The 13,702-nt window shown below is 36.0% G+C and overlaps 1 protein-coding gene across 1 annotated transcript in view; it reads right to left on the reverse strand.

Moving 5' to 3' along the window:
- Positions 1 to 8,513: 8,513 nt before the first annotated feature.
- The window catches only part of Adamts5 (ADAM metallopeptidase with thrombospondin type 1 motif 5), a 44,502-nt gene continuing 39,313 nt past the window's right edge, over positions 8,514 to 13,702 (reverse strand). The window contains exon 9 of the mRNA XM_090348364.1: positions 8,514 to 11,413. Within this exon, the coding sequence (XP_090204490.1) occupies positions 10,846 to 11,413 (568 nt within the window). The 3' untranslated portion in view covers positions 8,514 to 10,845. The remainder of the gene's footprint in view (positions 11,414 to 13,702) is intronic.

Here is a 13,702-nt window from a genome sequence, read left to right on the forward strand (position 1 = left end):
AGAAGTATTCATAGGAGAATAGTTACACAAGCAGACAAGAGAGGAGTGACCTATTAAGAAAGAGTTTCTTAGCCTAGTTGGAATGGATACTCCTTACTGTAGTAGGCTGCTCTATGCATTAATATTTTCCTGCACTCTATTTCTCTGTTCTCTGATTCTGCACCTGTAGCATCTGCTGTCAGTCATTGTGGCCATTAAAATGTCTACTCATTTATAGTGGGTATAAATTCTCCTGTTTGAGATAAACTATATTTATGTCACATGGCTTAAATACAGACCCTCGGGGGTCGTTTGTGATGAAAAGACCCATTGTAATTAAGGGAATGGTCGTGAGATCATGCTGCTTGGGGGACATTGGTGGTTGTGACATGAGACTCAGAGGGAGATCCTTGGGACTTTGAGGACATGAGGTATTTGTCCACTGAGCCCTTGGTAGCTCTCTTTGGATCCCTTTGACAGTTTTTCAAGGAAGATTATTAGCAAACATTGAGTTTGGCTCTGTTATCTCTTACTGCTTGCTGGCTTGAGGTCCAGACATTTGTTCAAGCAGGTAGAATGATGTCTTATTAACAGTTAGGAGTTAGTGACATATTTTGTTGATCCTGCAGTCATCATCTACCATTTACCAGAAGTTTTTCACACGTTCTGATACAACATAACTGCCAGGTCTGGAAAACTATGAAGCAAACAAACCTTTTATCGTTACAATTTAGGTGTCTTGAATATATTTTTGTCGGTTGTGGGACTTGAACTCTGGGCTTGGGTACTATCCCCGAGCTCTTCAACTCAAGGCTACCGCCCTACACCTGGAGCCACAGTGCCACTACTGGTTTTCTGGTGATGAATTAGAGGTAAGAATCTCATGGAATTTTTAGTGCCTGGGCTTGCTTTGAACCCTGATACTCAAATCTCAGCCTTCTGTGTTGCCAGGATCACAGGTATGAGCTATCATTCCAGCCTTGTCTTAAGTATTTTTATAGTAATGAAAAGCTGACTCCTATATAAAGGGAAAATTAAAATCAGGAATTTGTCATTGTTGAATACATGCAGAATCTAGCAATCTATAGGATGAAAAGGAATACCTCATGACAAATATTTACTCATCAAGCTTAAAAGTAATGTATATAAATAGCAAAATATGCACTGAAACCTCTGAAAAAAAGTATGGGGGGAGGGGAGTGGTACAATTTAAGTACTACAGTTGTAATGGTCATGAAGCCTTATTCAGAATGTGAAGAGTGTAGGAACTTTTCTTTCATGTTGGTTTTAAGTAACTCGTTATTTTTAAGTCTATCCTTCTTATGGTTAGACAGTATTATCCCTTAAATTATTTTAAAGTATACATAATTCCATTTCTACAGTTTCTTTTCCCACTTTTGTTTAAGGTACAGAATATGACATAATTTTAGGTCCCATAAATATTTTCTTAATGGGACTTCAACCTGCTGTCATTACTAAGTTGGAGTTGCTAGTATTGAGAAGCTCAATTCCCATGGGAAGTTGACTCCGTTTGTTATTCTTTTGTCTGAAAGAGACAGGACAGCAGCGGTTCAGATTCTGAAAAAAAAAAAAACGCAGATAACAAGAATTCCCAAGGTGTGGTTGACACTAGTTCATTACGCAAGATCCAGTCTTTTGCTAAGCATCCATCCAACCGTTGCTGGTATGAAACAAGAAAGGCAAATAGAATGGAAGTTGGTAATAGCAATGTCTGTAACAAAGTTGGGAATACAAAATGGAAAGACATCACCATCTCAAACTGTACTGGTGCACTTTTAAGAATTTAGTTGCTTTCCTGGCAATTATGTCACATGGTTGATGTTTGATCTTGGCACTATCATGGGCACTATACTACAGTATAATGTTTGGCCTAGTGGTAGAGTGCTTGCCTGGCATGCATGAAGACCCAGTTTTGATTCCTCAGTACCACATACATAGAAAAAAGCCAAAAGTGGTGCTGAGGCTCAAGTGGTAGAGCTCTGGTCTTGAGAAAGTCCAAGGACAGTACTCAGGCCCTGAGCTCAAGATCAGGACTGGCAAAAAATTAAAGTCCTTTACAATATGTACTTTTCAGGTAAGATAAATAGAAAATTAAAGATAAACTACTTCAACAGAGGACGTATTTTTAAGAAAATAAGACAAATAATAATCACTGGATTAGAAAACATTCTAACAGCTTCAATCTTTCAGTAAGTCATAGTTGCAACATCTAAGCTATCCTTTCACTCATTTCAGTCCATTTTCTGTAGTAAATGTCTTTTAATATTTGTGTTGATACGTTTAGAGTCATTCATTGGTAATATGTGACTGGCTTCCTGTAAACCCATGACATACTGCTGATTGGCTTTAGGAGTGAAGTCTGTTATTTTGAAGGCACGGGAATGTGACCATGCTTCTGTTGTAGAGCCTGCGTAAGGGGCTGTAGACATTTTCTAAAGAGTGTATTTGCTCTTTTCATTCTTGTTATTAGGAAGCAGGAAGCAGATCAGGAGACATTCACTGCTATTCAGGAAGAAAAGAAAAAACTTGTGGTTTGCACATGGGTGGTAGCAGTGGGTGAGCTCTGAACTGGTGGTGTTAGAACCTTAAAGGAAGGGACATCTACTGTGTGTTACCATAGACTACTATTCTGACAACCCCACAAGCTGTCATTCTTCCAAGGACTTCTTTGGCTTTACCTATTAAGGTCTTGTGTCTTTTCTACCTCCTTCCTTCCTCAACTCTAAAGTCTAAATTCTTATTCTGTAACTGCCTAAAATATGTGCAAAAAAATCAAGAAACAACAGAAATATCTTGAATGGCTTGGGGATAGTAAAGTAGATTGGAAGTAAAGAATCAATCTAGGAAAAGTCTCGATAATGTCTAGTAGGTGTTATACATATCTGGAAGATAAATAAGTCAATATCAATCTTTTTATAGCTGAAACATCACCTTTTTAGCCTACAGTTAGTTGTCACTGTTTAGAAATCAGTCTACTTATAAATGATTAAAATACACTTTTTGGGGAATTTCCCAAGGTTTAGATGTTTTTAATCACAAAGAACAACAAAAAGACTTTATTTCCAATTCTAGGCAAATGGCAGAGAAAAAGGAAGAAGCAAATCAAAACAATGCATTCATGTATAAGACAAGTCTATTTATCTATCTATCTAGTGTTATAAGTGTATGTAACAGTCTTACATCTATTTATTTTCTGCCATCAGTGCTAACTGTCCTTGATAATCCATCATTCTATGATTTGAAAGAAGGAAGAAAGGTAGCTTTCCCACTGTGCTTCCTTTCCTGTGTTTACAAAAGATCACATGCAATCATATAGGCTTTAAGACCCTTCCAGACACCAAAAATCCATGTATATAGAATCTGGGCCTATGCATAATGGACTGTAATCACTTATTTGGTGGGAAAACCTGAGTTTAGTAGGACAGATAATATACTCAGTGACATACCTAAGTGGACGCAATGAATTTGATGCATTAAGGGTGATTTGAACCTCACAAATATCTGTATTTCCATTTCTAACCCGTTCCTTTTTTAATACTACTGATTAATTAAAAGCTATCCTTCACAGTATCTTTATGCTTTTGAAATTGCTGTGTCCACTCATTATTAGTTTTTGTGATATTGGATAAAATTTGAGGTCTTCATCTGTACAAGAATTGAAATGCGGACCAAGACATGAGAAAGGGTATCAATGTTTGTGAAGTAATGCACTTTCTATCTGGTGAATATAATGTAACCTTTCTATTAATTACAATAAACATATATGAAAGAAAAGAAATTGACACATTTTCAAGTCAAATTCTCTGTCCTCTTTCTCTAACAACAATCCTTGGAAATGCTTTCAGCTCCTGACTCCAATCCTCCTGCTTGCGTTACAGTATTCTTGCTATTTTCATCAGTATTTTAGGACTGACCTTGCATATTTATGGTTCGACGTACCACACTTCTCCACTTCACACAGTCCTTCATTTACCATGAAATTCTTCACTCAGTCTTACAATCCTTAAGGATTTAACTCTCTGAATGCTTAAAGTTGCCAGTGATTGATCATCAGTACCTGAAATATAATAGCATCCAGAACTTTGGTTTTAACACTGTGATTTGCATACTGGGATGTTAAGATAATCCTCCCAGATTACAGAAAAAAAAATCCATGGTAGAAAGTCTATGACGTGATTGCCATAGAGCCTGGTCAAGTACACCTGCTAGCAAATCTTCTATCACTTCAGCCATGTCCCAAGACCTTTTAGGCTCAGATGTTGTTTTTGAGATAGGGTCTTGCTTGTTTGGGGAAGCTGGGTTTGAACTTGTGGTTCTTCTGTTTCTATCTCCTGAAGAGATGAATTATTAGCATAGAGCACAATACCTTGCTATACCATCTTTCAAAAAGTACTAGCTTTTATTTTTTTAAGTTTAGATTCTCCTGAAGATAAAATTAAAATATCACTATTCTGGGATATATTTTGCTGCATCAAATGATTTCAAGTTTCAAGAGAATAAATATTCTTAGAACATTTGATGTTATAATCTTACTAGAAAATATACAAATGTGCAAGTGATTTTCAGCTTTAAAAAATATCTAATTGTTTGCATTATTATCTCAACTCTAATTTTATATGTGAAAGAATTTAAATGTGAAACATGAAAGTGAATCCAAATATGTTGCTTACTATTTCTGGTTAATACTCAAATAAGGAGAGTTTTGGCCTGTGATTCTGGTAAAAGAACTTGAAAGCAATGATTCTGTAGGGCTGTAAGAGAAAACATAAATCTAGTCTAAAGCCCATGGTGAATGAAAGAAATTATAGACCTCCTAAGGCTTCCTAGCAAAACCTGGCATTAAGCTACTAGGGTCTTGAGACAATTAAAAAAATAGACAATAATGATCAACTTTAAAACACATAGGAGTATATACTTTAACCTAGTTTACAATTTATATTTATTATATCTACTGCAACCACAAAACCAATATTTAGTTTTACAGTTTAAAGTTACATTCAGCAAAATGCTTTATAAAATAGGATAATGCTCCTCAAGGAAAACATGACAGAATATTAACCAAACAACTCCGCTTAAGTGGTTTACCTGAGTAAGAGGTGTTGTGGAGTGCGAGCTACAAGACACAGCAATGCTTTGAATATGAATTTGGGTTTGCAGTTTGCTTAAAGGTCATTTGAAACAAAACCTCTCCTAGTTTTCCAAAGTTTGTGGCCTTTCAACTACATTATATGCCATCTTGAGAAGAAGAAACAGTTCACATGATTTATCTGATGTATAGTATGCAGTAAAACCATTTTTCAATATTTAGGAAATTTGAGTTGTATCTACTTAGATTTATTGCTTATACTAACATAGAAATCAAGTCTGTGTGCCACTCTTTACATAAATGGAACATATTCTTTAATCAGATGTGTTATCCTCAATGTCTATTTACCATGTATATGCATGTATATGATTTTCACTATCAGATAATGAGTCAAATGTATGCAGTATTTGTCCATTCCTAATTATACAAATACCTATGTCATACCTGAGTGTTATGCAAAAATACCATCCAGAAATCATATGCTTCTCAACTTAGCCTTACAAAATTATACACACTCTGAACTCTATTTTAAATGTACTTAAAGTATAGGCAGTAGCTTCTTTGATTATTCTGTGAGTTGTTAAAGAAAGTGTTATAATATAGTGACTAAGTATTTACTATGGGCCCAAGATATTTCAAAGCTAAAAAGAGTCAGGCCAAATATATACAAAAGCTTTAATGAAATGCCCAGACTTAGACAGTATTGAAACATGACTTATTCTAAAGAAAGCTGCGCCTGAGACCATTCAAGATTTTGATGAGTCCTAAGATGTACATACCATTGTGTCACAGACTCCTATTAGTCAGAATGAAATAAATGTGCTTATTTCTTGTATTGCATTAATTTGTGTCTGGCCTAAAGTGTAAAATAATGTTGAAAAAAAGTAAATCAGAAATACCACATTTGACAGTGGGTCATTAATGATATTAGCACCTCAATAAAAATTACAATTCTTCATTGGATATGTCAATGAAAAATCAAAAACAGAAAGAAACTATGATCTCAGGACAGGTGTCCTCACAGTGTTAGACTGAGTCACCCGATATGGCAGTGCTTAGAGGTTGATGGACAACATGAATCATTATTTACCTTCTTGTTTTTGAATGACACGAATGAAGCTGCAAGGAGCAGGCATAAGAACCTTTGCTAAGTTGCTAGTACATTAATAATTTGTATGCTAATATCTTATTCTGTTTTAGAGCTTTCAAGAGGCAACACAGTTTTTAATTCTTACCATGACATTGGTATTAGATTTACATTGTGGCACAAGGCGTTAGATTAAACATTTTACGGAGTTGAGCCCTCTCTGTGTTCCTCTTTTCTTGGCTAATGCATGATCTCATTATCTCAATATATTCCCACATATTAGTTGAAATAAAACACAAATATGCATTAAGGACTGATGTAGTTCATAATGATTAAATTCAAACCATATTGTATGATATGCTTATAGTGGTTTACTTGGAAGATGTTTCCAGTGAGCCATTCATTCTGTTAAATTGACCTATGAGTCTGATATTATCTATAAATATGATGTACAAACACTAAGTTATTGGTAAACAAGAAAAATGATAGAGAAATCCTATTTAAGTTTCCATGCGCTTAAATGAGAAAGCACCTTGACTTTCTGAGATGGCCTTCAATGGCCTTTTCTGTTCTCGTGACTACCATATTTGTTAATTTTGCTCTGAATCATTCAAAACTATAAATAACTTGCAAGGCCTTAGATTTAATTATAAAGAGATGAGTCTTACTCACCATCCTACTAATGGGATTTCATATTCAAATCTACAATTCTATTAAAATTCAGTAATGTCTAAATTTCATCTTTTTTTTTTTTTAAGGAACAGGGAACTCTACAATAAAGAACAAGTTTGAGATTTCTGAATCTGATGATATTGCCACTTACTCTGTTGCTAGTACTAACCTTGTGAACAAGGAAGGAATCAGTGTAGGCTTATTGCTTGCACCAGTGAATTGTGTTGTGAGTCCAAGGGTACTTTGCTGTGTTGCTGGAATCAGACTGTGGATGTGCATTTTGGTGGCAAGCTAGTATTGTTAGAAATGACCTAGATTGTCCCAGCTCCTGTCATTCCAGGTAGCATTCTATCAGTGGACATTCCAAGTTGAGAAGCTTTAGGTTTAAATAGTACAAATTCAATTTGTTTGAACTTATAGAATCCTAACGACACTAGAATCCTACAGAAAGTGCTTCTAAAGTAGCAAATGATAAGGTTTTTTTCATCATTTGCTGTCATTATATCACTCAGAACTTGTATAAATACAAATTTTCAGTAATATATCAGTGGCTCCTTATCCATGTTTATCTTGTTGCTTACTATTTTTGAGATGGGATATTGATGTCTGGTCCAAACTTGCCCTGAATGTGATTCTCCAGCCTCAGTTTCACAAGTGGTGGGATTATACCTATGTTTTGACAATCTGATCCTTGATTATACTTTAGAAGCTTCTTTAAGGAAGCTTCTAGGCTTTCCAGGGGTCTCAAGTTTAAAACTTACACTCTATTTGAATATGAATTTTTGTTATTTGTGTTTTTAAAAAATAGTGTTAATGATATATAATCTGTTAATGTAGCTATATGTAATAAATACCACTAGTCATGAGAGATTAAACTTACAATTTCCTTAAATAAGGATGCATACACCTTTTTCACAAAGCTTTCTGTAAAAAAAAATACAAAGCAACCAATGCTGTATATCATGTAAACTCACAAAGTATACTTTATACACAAACATGAAGCATAAATTAAAAAGTAGGACAACAGCAAAACATTTTAAATAAAGAAGAATTTGCATGTTTTTGTTAAATAAGAATAAATAATTTTATCACACAAATTTATCACAGTTGCAAAAACAATAAATTACTTATTTTTTCAGTGCTGCAACTTTTTTTGTGATTCATCCCTTAATTCTTTGTATAGTGGGATAAAACTGTTTCCACAGGAAGGCAAAGAGGTTAAATTTGTTAAATAAATTATAACAATGCTCTTGTACTTCTCAACATCAAGGCATGGCTCAATTCGATCTTTCTACTCTACAAGAAATAAGTGTTAGTTTCCTCCAAGGCATACTTTCTACTTATTGGGACATTCTGGAGTGTTTATGCAGGTGGGATTGAACCTTTACAAATCTGAACATTTTCAGGCATCATCTCCCCCCTTTCAGCACCCTAAAACCTTTGGAGAAAAACACTCAATATACAACAATGGATAAATGGAAGACATTCTGTAACCACATTTGACTGGATTAGAAAGAGTTCTAACTGATTTTTTCCCCTTTATCTTTTACATCCATGAAACACTCTGTTTCTCTGAATTTCCTTTCCCATTCTGTATTGTTTTTCTCAGAAGTGTGGTCACAGAATCCTCTGATAACTTGTGAAACTCATACAAAAAATAGAGAAAACTTTAGAACACAGCATAGTGGTTTATTTTTTTAGTCTCTCTAGGATTATTTCAAGTATGAATAAAGTATAAAAATTTCATTATTTTGAGGAAAATGATTCTTTGATAAACTCTATACAAGTCTACTAATGCAGTAGAGTGGAGCAGAGTAGGATACAACCATGGTTACTTGTGAATTACTTTTAACGCTGTTCAAAAATTAGCCATAAAAGATAAAACTGAATTTTGTCGTGTTTGTGTTTTCTTAAAATTATTTTCAAAATTGGAAAAAGTAACATTGGATTTTCTGTCAATACTCTTTGTTCAATAAAATAGCCAGTGTGATTTTAAATTTTCATTTTCTGACAGATTTTTTAGCTGTGTCCCCTCCTCTTAATGTTTGGTGATTTTCATCAAATATAGCTTCCTGGTCTTATAGAAACTGAATTTCTAGAAATAATACTATTATTAAAGCAAAATCAATCTATGAAAATCCAAACTATAGTTATTGATTTGATAAAAATTTTGAAAACTGATTTTTAAGAAAATGTTAAGACAGAAATACCCATTTTTTTCTAGAACCATTGAAATGAATGTGATCAATTACATAATTGTCTTATATTAAAATATAGTAAAAATAAAATTTATAATTTCAATAGAACTAAATCTAAACAATGATTCCCTAAAATCTTTATATTCAAATCTCTGAAAATAGGCACATTTGGTTTGATTATTATACAATTTTATATAAAACAATTGGTGCTGCAGTATTTCACAATGAAAAAGAAATCCCAATGGAATGAAACACCTTCCACTTGGTGAGTTATAAGGTGGTGGTTATGCAGTTACAGTCTAAAAAGTAATTTTCATTCATGTGCTCATAAAATACTTTCAGTGTATATTCAATTTTATAACCTACCTAGACAGGCTATGGAAGTAAAAAAAATCACAAAAACTTCCTGAAATCCATCACATTTTGCCATTCAAACACTTTCCGGCCCAAGCAATTGGCTTTCCAATTAGGAAACAATTGATGCTATAGAAATATACTTATTTTTAAGAAATAAAGAAATGATTGCCTATAGTGTGGAAACAGTCTTATTAAAAGTTAGCCATTTCTTTTCATATTAATCAGACTAATGATGAAGGTTCTCTTCTAGCCATGACTTATTCTCAAGTGATCTTTAATATTCCTATTAAACCAAGTCAAGAAGAAATACCAAGTAACAATTTTTCAGAGCCCTTGCATGAAACAAGCAAGCAAAAACAAACACATTGTATAGGACTGCTGGTAAGAAGCATACCAGCACTGCACGTGTTAGAGGGGATACAGCACACTCTATGCTTTGTGATCTGTATGACTGTTGCATATTGCAAGACATCAGATGGGAGTGATAGAAAGAGAAAGTCACTATGAAAAAAACAAATCAAAAACACAGCGATGCGTTGTTTTTCCTTCGAAATGCCAACATAAGCAAACAAATTCTGAGACTTTAAAGATACATCACAAACACCGAGGAAAAACACTCTTTCTACATCTGAATTATACATTAATTTGGCTGACTGCCTGAAAAAAATACAGGCAGTCAAAGGTTTAAGTAAATAGCATTTAAATGTACTTAAATGCATTTAAGCAAACAGATACACTGAGATTCCATTTCTTTCCAGAATCTCTCAGAAGATGCTTGCTGTCAAAATGTTTTTGGACTCAAATCTATGATCTCCTGTTGTCACAAACATATACTACATCTTATTAAAAAACAGCAGCCAGTTCTTAATTTCCAGTAAAACATCCACAGCTCTTTCTGGAAACTAGGAGTTGAAACAGCTGTAGACCTACTTTGGTCAAACAATTTTTGCTTGTCTTTTTTTTATAGAAATATATATTTTTAATAGAACCAAGTGATATAAAGTGACATACCAAAGGATGATGTATTTACAAACAGTAAAAACAAGCAACTGGTGCGTCAAGGGTGAAAACGAGTATGATGCCTAAAAGATATTCTGTAAGAGGTAGGTGACAAGTGGGGAGAGGCTGCTCTGCCATCTTCCAACGTCCCCTGATTCTACATTCGTCAGTGTTTGTCTTTTATTTTATTTTATTTTTTCTCATTCTCTCAGGCCTACGGGAGGTTCAGTATCTCCCAGCGTCTTCTGTTCCATGGTCACCATTCTCCGACCAATCAGTGTTCCTCTTTTTGGTCTCAGAGAGCGGATCCTGCCCATCGCTGGCCTCTTGGTGACAGTGACACGGAAGCATGGCTTTCTGCGCGTCGGGTTCACCTCCTCGTCTTCACATCCGTCTCCAGGCTGGACCCTTCCCTTCCTCTCTGCGCAAAAGCGCATCTCCACAGGCTAACATTTCTTCAGCAAACACTGCTTAAACGCCGAAGGTCTCTGCGACAGAAGACAACCCTTGGCCAACTTGCGGCTTCCGTCCTGGCACTGCACTGTCCTGGTGTGCCAGCCAGTGTCACAGGTCCTGGAACAGGCCAGCCAAGGCCCGGTCACCCACTGCAGCTGCCGAGTGGTTCCTCCGACTTGATTGCTGCTGGGGTGAATGACCGAGTTGGCTTTCTGAGTGGCCTTCTTGGGAACGAAGAAGCTGTAGCGGACATCCAGAGCTTTCGTGGGGTCTGTGGCCAGGATCTGCACGATGAGAATTTCCCTGGTGGCCGCGTAGCCCATGCCATGTAAGAAGTCGTCCCGGTGACTCCAGCCACTGTAGTTCATCACCGTCCCGTTGACGTCCACGATGGTCTCGGAAGTGGAGATCATGTACTTTCCATTGATGACGTACTCACCGTTCTTCTTCTTCAGGGCTAGGTAGGCGGTGAACCGTGTCTGGTCTTTGGCTTTAAACTGTCGGACTTTTATGTGGGTCGCCCCTTCAGGGATTCTCACAACATCAGTGTAACCCTTACTGCAGGCAGGGAGAGGGGTGAAGGTGGCAGAGGCAGAGAGAGAGGGAGGAAAGGAGGGAGGGAGGAAGAGAGAAAGAAAAAAATAAGTGCATACACAACAAACGGATTAAAATAGTTCTCTAAAGTACTTCCTTTAAGACAGAATTTTAATATATTTAAGAAATTAGTCCACATGGGCTTTAACAACCATTCTTTTATCACAAACAGCTTGCAGATAGACTATTATTCAAATTTGTATATTTCATTATAAAAATGCATATAACCATTGCCCCCCCACTTTTTTTAACAGTCTGTCATCTTAACAAAGGTATATATAGCACCAAACGGGGTATGTGTAAAGAGACATAAGCAAACATCCTCAGTGAACATCAGAAATTCTCAGACTTGTTTGGAGATTAAAATCATCCAGTGATTTTTTTTCCTTTCTTTTAGTAATTCCAAATTCTGATCTGTTTCGCAGATCCATTAAATTCCTGTTTCTCAGAGTGGCACTCAATTGTGCACTCCTGAGCTTGTCGAAGTTCTCAACTATCCTGAGAGATTTCAGAGCAGGGCTCTCATGGGGTGGTGGTGTGTGCATGTCTGCCTGGTTTGGCGGCAGGAAGTAGAGGCTCTGCTTCCACTTATTATAGAACTTTGTTTCATGGAACAGGAAGTTACACAGAAGGTAAATTATTTAACCCCAAAATGTTAATTTTACTACTGATATAGGAAAGAAAAAATGAATTTCTTAATTTGATTTCTTTTATCTTGAATGTTCTGTTCCATGTAATATTATAATGAATAATGAATTCCTTGTAGTAAATTCCTGGTAACAAATAAGATAGATCATATGCTTGGAAAAATATTTGTCCTTATAAATAATTTCATGATTATATATAAAGACCCGGTATCACATTAAATACAGTCCTAGTTGTTTCAATAGAAATACCCAAGTTATCTATTTTTCCAATTCTTATTCAAGTTCGAGTTTAGGGAATAATGACAGTTACACTGAAAAAAAAAATCCAAGTATATGACTCCTCCCTCCCTACCTTTCCTCCGAATCCGAGAGGAAGCTCATTGTCGAGAAAGTCCCTTATCCTCTGGGCATATATAACTAGTGACGTCTAGACATGTGTCAGAGTCTGTCAGAGCTTTTGAGAACAGATGCCAAGCTCAGGATCTTGCTTATTCTAATTCGGTTAAATTATATTTATCCTTGTAATACTTTATAGAAAAGACTTGATTCCAGAATTTTTTTTGTAGTATCCAGTATCAAGAGATGCCATTGAAAGCTATAGGGACTTTAAACAGAGTCAGGAAGGGTGTTGGAGATACCTCATATTATACTATAGGAATGTAAAACTGGAACTATGAAAGCCTTTGAACAAGTTTGCTTCAGAGCTCATTAGTAGCCATTCTAGGTTATAAAAAAAATCTTGTCTATTCTTTTCACAATGTCTCCAGGAATAAATATTTTTTTTGCGGGGGGTCAGCCATGACACTTGAACTCGGGGCCAGGCATAAAATCTTTAGCCCTACAGGCTATATTTTATAGCCATTAAATGATGGTTAGTGGTTATGGACGATTAGCTCTGGTTATAACCATTCACAAAATGATAGCAGACAGGTTGTAAGAAAGTAGAAAGTATGAACAATAATCTAGAGAACTTATTGGTTTTATTCTGTTCCTGAGAACTGGTCTCACTTTTATGAGAATCAGTGACCAAAGGTAGCATTGTGGTGAAACATCAAACTGAGTTTCACTAGGCACTAGTTGTTCTTGTTGTTTTAGAAAATATGATTTAAAGTGTATTCCTCATTCTTCACACTTTACTGGCTACCACTTAGAAAAGTTACCAAATGGCTTATGCAGCCTGTGTCTGGCATTATTGTCATCTGGTTATGTAGCAACAGAGAAGTCCTACACTTCTAGAAACCTAGTCTCCTTCTTTGTAAAACCGGAGTTGAGCTGATCACCTACAAGATCTTTCACCAGTAAAATGTAGTGAGGTCGGGTGCAGTGGATCACGCCTGTAATCCTAGCTACTCAGAAGGCTGAGATCTGAGGTTTTCAGTTCGGTGCCAGCCTGGGCACTAAAGAACGTGAGACTCTCATCTCCAATTAACCACTAGAAAATGGGAAGTGGGGCTGTGGTTGAAGGGGTAGGGTGTTAGCCTTGAACTGAAGAGCTCAGGGACAGTGCCCAGGCCCAGAGGTCAAGCCTCATGGACGACAGAAAAAAAAATCGAAAGGCAGGATACATCAGACATAGAAGGTTTTGTACACAGATGGTTCAAAGTGA

The sequence above is a fragment of the Megascapheus bottae genome, chromosome 1 (assembly GCF_031878675.1).
Source record: "Megascapheus bottae isolate mThoBot1 chromosome 1, mThoBot2.hap1, whole genome shotgun sequence".
Taxonomy (NCBI): Eukaryota; Metazoa; Chordata; class Mammalia; order Rodentia; family Geomyidae; genus Megascapheus; species Megascapheus bottae.